The 6,455-nt window shown below is 58.1% G+C and overlaps 1 protein-coding gene across 1 annotated transcript in view; it reads right to left on the reverse strand.

The window, feature by feature from the left end:
* LOC102861376 overlaps positions 1-6,455 on the reverse strand; it is a 38,212-nt gene that overhangs the window by 19,096 nt on the left and 12,661 nt on the right. Inside the window, exons 6-8 of the mRNA XM_006894689.1 lie at positions 2,029-2,174; positions 1,252-1,400; positions 71-141 (exon numbers count right to left, since the gene is read on the reverse strand). Coding sequence (XP_006894751.1) covers positions 71-141; positions 1,252-1,400; positions 2,029-2,174 — 366 coding nt within the window. The remainder of the gene's footprint in view (positions 1-70; positions 142-1,251; positions 1,401-2,028; positions 2,175-6,455) is intronic.

Consider the following 6,455-nt stretch of genomic DNA (forward strand, 5'->3'; position numbering starts at 1 on the left):
TCGGCGGGGCGTTCTGCTCGGCCTCCGGCGTCGATCTCCTCGGGCTCCAGCTGCGCGCCGCCCTCCGCACCTTCCCGCGCGCGCCGCCTTTTCTAGGCGCCGCCCCCGGCCGGCCCGCCCCCGGCCCGGCCCCGCGGGGAGCTGCAGAACCAGCGCGCAAAGAGGTCTTTATAGCGGACCCTCCGCCCTGCAGCGGCGCCGGGCGGCCTCTCCCCACCGCGCGGCGACGGGAGCAACCCTGCACGCGCGCGGCTGCACAACTCTTAACTTCTGCGCCCAATAAAAGGCATCTTTAGAAAAGCCTGTATTTCAAAGGAGGCCGGGCTGGCACTGTGGTCACGTCGCTGGGCTGCGAACCTACAGCGGGAAGTTGGAGCCCACCAGCTAGTTCCACAAACATCCGGCCTCAGAAGACCGTGGGCAGTTCTCTCACCAGGATCTGAGGCGGATTCCACCCTATGCACTTGGGTTTGGGAATTCGCAACCGTGGAGAGGCAGCTGTCGCACTGCCCCCAGCCTCAAGCGCCGCTCCCTGCCTCCCTGACCCCGTTAACCTCGAGTGTCACTGCCCACCCCAGAAGTCTTCCTCCATTACGGGACAACATGTAGGGCCTTGGGGATGGGGATGGGGGAGGGAAAAGGGTCCCCTCTACCCTTACAAGCAGCCTTGTTCACTGACTGTAGCCCGCCCTCCCTCTTGCTGAGCAGGTGATGGGGTCCTTGTGTGACCAGGCCCCTCTGCACCTCCCTCACCCCCCATATGGGTGCAGTATCTCCGTCAAGGGCCAGGTGGTGCCAGGAGCACCTCAGTGGACTTCACCTTCCTGGCCTGTGTCTGCCCCACCTCTTTGAAAGCATTGATCCCTTGATCATCTGACTAGCTTTGCATTAATTCTCTGTCTTGCGGAGACAGAATTACTTAGATGAGGTGAGGAGGGTTGTGGGTGATTCACCTGCCACCCCTGGTCCCAGCCCCACCCCTGTGCCCAGCAGGCCTGAAAAAGCAAGCCACTGTTAGTTAGTGGCCTGAAGTGGGGACAGAGAGGAACCCCCAAGTCCTGCCCAGCCTCCCCGGAAATGAACAGGCACGCAGGCTGAGTAACACTGGACAGGCTGTTCCCACCAAGTGCAGGAAAAACCCAGCCAAACTACAAATGTCAAAGCCCGCAGATGACCCCGGCGACTTCCACCTCTGACCTGTTCAGATCTAATGCCGGGGCTGGAAGCCCACGGAAGCCTCTAGATCCTGACCGTAGTGCCAGATGCTCTGCTGATGTCAGTGAGGGCAGGGAGGCCCACATTTCCATCACCGCCTCTGCCCGGGACTGGAGGGTAGCCTCGGGGCTGCAAGAACGGGAGCCGGAACTCCTGCCACGTGGAGCCCGCCAGGCCAGGTGCCACTGCCAAGGAAGGGGCCTTTACAGAGACCCCTCACCTGTGCCAGGGACTTGAGGTTTCCTCTGCCAGCTACTGGGGAGACAGAGATGTGTGGGCAGGTCTTAGGAGCGCTGCCATCCCAACCTCCTCCAGACTTTGCTTCAAGAGAGCACAGTGGGGCCAGAAACGAGGGCAGAAAAGGGGACGATTAAAGTGGAAAGGGCATCAGGGTACTTCCCCTGCTGGAAGCCCTGCAGAACCCCTGCTGGGAAGGGAGCCATCCACTTTGAACTTTGAGGTCACGTAGTGCACAATGAGGAAAGAATGATGACCTATACAGTGACCCCCAAGCCTCAGGGCTCGCCCAGCATCCTGGCATGAGAACTGGGGTGCCCAGGCTGCTCTGCAAGGGGTGTAAGCTCAACATTGGCTGACAGAGAACCTGGAGTGCAGGGCATGACTGGAGAGTACATTCTCACTGAGCAGGGCTGGCCAGCCTGGGGGGTGGAGCCCTGCTCACAATGCAACTCTGTACATGCGTGGACGCACACCTGTGTCCCCACTCAGACGCACAAGTGTCCTGAGGGCCGGGACACTGCCCACAAGCAGTTCCCTCACAGAGCAACCCCACCCACCCTGTGCCACCTTCACGATCGCCCCAGTGTCCCCGGGCCCAGGGTAGCTGCACCTCGTCCAGCAGCCACATCTCCTTTCTAGATGGAGGCGAGGTCACCAAGAGGGCCCCAGCCGTCGCCAGGATCACAGTGGGCGCCTCAGAACCCTCAGCCACGCACTGTCTGGGGTGAAGGGCAGCCCTGCTCAGGCCAGAAGATGCAGCCCCTCCCCAGTGAGGCCACAGCTGTCCACTCGTGGCTCAGAGCACTCTGGTGCACAGTCCACAGAGCGGAACCCAAAGGCAACACATCTCTGGGAGCTCAAATCCAACAGCCGCTCCAAGCCAGAAGGAACCTCCTGTAGGGTTTTGGGCTTGGAAATTACAGGAAGGTCGGCTGGGGTCAATGCTGACTGACAGCAAAGCTGCAGCTGATGCAGCTTCTGCCTGAGAGGCTGTGTCTCTTCTGTCAGATTCCAGACCCCGGCAGCGGGGAGAGGAATGCACCCCAGGGAGGAGGATGGGGGGGCTTTCCTTCCCAAGGAGGCAAGGGGCCCTGTCAATACTGCCCACCACCGGCGAGTGGAAGGACGGGCAGCAGCCTCCTCTCTGTTGGCCCTCTCAGGCCATGCAGGCTGGCATCCTAACTCTTCCACCTGGCAGCTGTGCAAAGTGGGCAGGTGTGCACCCTCTCTGTGCCTCATCTGGAAAGCAGGGATGGTCCTAAAGGGATTCTGTGGGGAGTGAAGGGCAGCGTAAGCAGGGTGCTTCCAGGCGTGCCCGGCTCAGGGCAGCACATGCGACAATGCCAGGGAGAAGACCCCATGGTCAGCCCCTGCTCTGGGCCACTGCCCGGCCCCTCGAGGGCTTAGCATTACGAAGGGCGTTCTGATGGTCTTGTGGAAAGGAGCTGTGCCGCCATCCCCAAAACACGCAGTTCGAATCCTCCGGCAGCTCTGCAGGAGAAAGATGGTCAGTCTCCTCCCGTGTGATTCACAGACTCTGAAAACCCGCTGGAGGGCCAGCCTGAGTCTGTTCTGACTTGATAACACTCAGCAAAGACAACTAGCGTTACCAGGATGGACTGTGCCCAGTGGTGCCCCCGGGGCCTCGGATGCAAAGGGCCTTCACCGATGTGGTCATCCTAGGACGCGGTCACCCTGCATGGAGCAAGTCTACCCGGGACATTTCCCCAACAATGTGCACTCACGTCATATCCCTGTGTCCAACTTTTCCGTCAGCCTGTCACCGTGAAGGTCCCGTCTCCCAGAGACCCTACAGGACAGGGTGGCACCGGCCCGAGGCTGTCCACGCCGTGAATCTTCATAGCAGCAGACTACATACTTCCTCCTTTGGGTCTTTTTGTTAGTTTTTCTTTTCTTATTGTGTACCATTGAATCGGATCCGTCTGGCACAGGAGGAGATTGCCGCTCTGTCTCCAGCTGAGTATCTGGTGGATTCGAACCGCACGCCTTGGGCACTGCAGAGCAGCTTCTTGCCACTAGGCCAGCAGAGCTCCCTATACTTTCTCATTTTTTGCAGAGTGGGACATCCATTAACTTGTACAACAACCACCACCACGCAGTATTTTCAAAGCTGAGACAAGGCCTGCATGGGCACAGCACAGCCTGAATGGGGAGTGACAGGAAGGGACGAATGCAGCGGGCTCTTTGTCTCTCACAGGGAGAGTCCCCAGATGTGGTCTGTGCTGAGGGACCCCAGAAATCAGGGTAAATATCACAGACAGCCTGGAAGCTGCCAGCAGGAGGGCTTAGGGAGGAGAGAGTCAAGGGGAGACAGGGCGGTGGAGAGCGGGGCTTTCTCCTGCAAGCCTTGCCCACTCCTGGCCTTAATAAAGAGCACTTAATAAAAAGAAGGCTGCTTCAAGTTAAAGGTTCTGTGTCCGTATCACCTTGATTTGGGTGGCTGGTGGCTGTTAGTGCAGTCGGTTAAGAGTGGCGCTGTTAACGGAAAATTCGGCAGTTCGAATCCACCAGTCAGCTTCTGTCACAAGGACCCTGGGGAAGCCCATGGGCAGCTCTGCTCTGTCCTGGGGGGTCACCTGAGCAGCCTCGGTGGGGTGCTGTCCCCCAACCCCAGGGGCTCTATAGTTTTCCTTGTGGTCCATCTCACTCAAGGGGCTTTTCCTCGGGGTCTGCCTTCCTGGCCTGCGGTCCCTGCCACCATTCCAGAATGGACTTTAGGGGCCAGTTCTTGTTGTGACAGACACCGCTGGAGGCTAGCTGGGCTTCAGGCCTGCCCGGTCACACCTCCAGGGCTTAGGCAGTTTTCAGCTTTAAAGGCCGTTCCTGGAAGCCTCTCCCAAGCCTGAGTCAACAAAACCCAACACATGTCCTCAGCTCACACCTTCAGGCCAACACGGGGACTCGGAGGAGGACGGAGGGGAGCCAAACCCCAGCGTCCTGAAGTCAGAGGAGCCCCTACCCCAGGCCATCATGACAGTGGTGATGGGCGGACACTACCCATCTTTTCCCAAGGATCTGCTGGTGGACTTGAACCCTGGGACACACCGCCTTGAGGTTAACAGCATCATCCACTATGAGCTACGGAGTCCACATAAACCAGGGCTCCCGAGTCTATTAAGGGTTCAATATCATGATGAAAAATGAAGTATTTCGAGAATGACCCGATTAGGAACAGAGACGTGGACACGCACTGTGGCAAATCCAACACCAGGAGACGTGCTCGGTGCAGGGTTGCCATGACCTTCAACTTGTGAGCAGACAAGGCCTGACTTGTGAGCTGTCATGAAATGAAGTGTGATAAAGCAGTGTACGTCTGGAATCCAGACACCGAGACAGCTCTTCGAAAGTCATCATGCCGGAACTTTGTCAACTTACGGGTGGTTTGTGGTCTGCGCTTCCTGTGAACAAGCTAGTGCACCTTCAACATGATGCAGCACGCAGGCAGGTCTGGGGAGCCCTGGGGGTGCAGGAGGGAGCCCCACTCTGCTTCCTGAAATAGTGGCAGTGTGCGCCCACCAGCTATTCTGAGGGACGACGATTTGCAGCCTAGACCCCCTCTGCACAGACCCCGGCTGTCGTGCCCGGCTGTGAGCCGGAATCGACTTGATGGCTGGGGGGTGGTGGGAGGGGTGGTAGTGTTTCATATCATTTTGTAGTTTAGCGAAGACCAGGGCGGGTGATGGGCATTCAGAAGGCTGAGCAGACCTTCCCTAGCCTGTGCCAGACATACAGCCCCCTCTGTATGGAGGGAAAGGGCAGAAGCCGTTTCCAGCCTGATGTCCCCTTGGTGCCTGAGCTGAGCCGGGCGCACAAACACCGTTTCTATTCATTCATTCCTCAGGGAAGATGCAAGTCCAGGCAACGACAATGGCTGTGTAGTTTTCAGCTGATAGTGAAGACAAGGGGCTCAAAGGGGAAGCAAAGGAAAAGCTTGGGGCTCCTAGCATGATGCCCAGGGCTCCCCAAAAGGCAGAGTCGAGGTGCCAGACCCAAGGACTTGTGTGGTCCTGGGGTGGTGGGCCAGGCCAGCCCGAGAGTGCTGCCCCGAGTGGCTGCGGCCGTCTACCCAGTGTTGCGTGGTCACCACCGGGTACCTGCTCAGTGACCCTGGCACCAGGGACACTGCCAGACACAAGTCAAGCCCTGACCCGCTTGTGTGTGGAGAAAATGATGGAACCTGATCCCTTCAGAGAGTTAAGAGACCAGGGGCCCCAGAAGGTGTAAAGGGCCCCCTTCCAGCTTCCCACCGAAGCTAGCACCTCAGGAGAAAGACACAATCTATTTCTACAGAAGCAGCCAGTGAAAACCCGGATTGCGGTGACAGGCACGGGCCTCAGTGAGGTAGGGTCCACTAGAAACAGCACAGAAAGGAAGTGGGGCCAGCATGGAGCAGCCTAGGCCACGGACAGGATGACCCTCTTGAGAGGAGACTGGTGAAGAGAAAGTTATTCCCAGCAGAAGACATGGAAGGTCTAAGAGCCCCAGATCTGAACCTTTGTCTATAACCAGAGAACCAGCAGGAGAGGCGGGGGGATGTGGAGGGAAGAGGACAGACGCAGGCGTGAAGAGCTGGGACGAGGAGGAGCCCCCCAGGCATCAACACCGGGTGGACCCCTTACCCGCACGTGCAGGAGGAAGGCAGTCGGGGCCACACGAGGAAGTCACGGCCACTCCACCCAGGACAGCAGCCGCCTGGCCTCTGTGCTAGCTCGTGGGTGGTAGTTATCATTTCCCCAAGCAGACTACACACTTCTCCAAGGTGGAAATGTAATGCAAGATGTGGATCTCCTTTCTGCAAATTTCCCCACTATGCTCAGTTTAACAGAAGTCTCATCAACTACTGTTTAAAGAGATGAACTGCTAAATGGATTGGTTCATGCCTGAATGGATGGAGAGTTAAGAGGATGTGGAAAGGGGTGCAATGGAGGGAGGGAGGGATGGATGATGGGTGGGTGGGTGGATGATGGATGGGTGGGTGG

The sequence above is a fragment of the Elephantulus edwardii genome, unplaced genomic scaffold (genome assembly GCF_000299155.1).
Source record: "Elephantulus edwardii isolate Elephantulus edwardi_28Jun2011 unplaced genomic scaffold, EleEdw1.0 scaffold00148, whole genome shotgun sequence".
In the NCBI taxonomy this organism is placed as follows: Eukaryota; Metazoa; Chordata; class Mammalia; order Macroscelidea; family Macroscelididae; genus Elephantulus; species Elephantulus edwardii.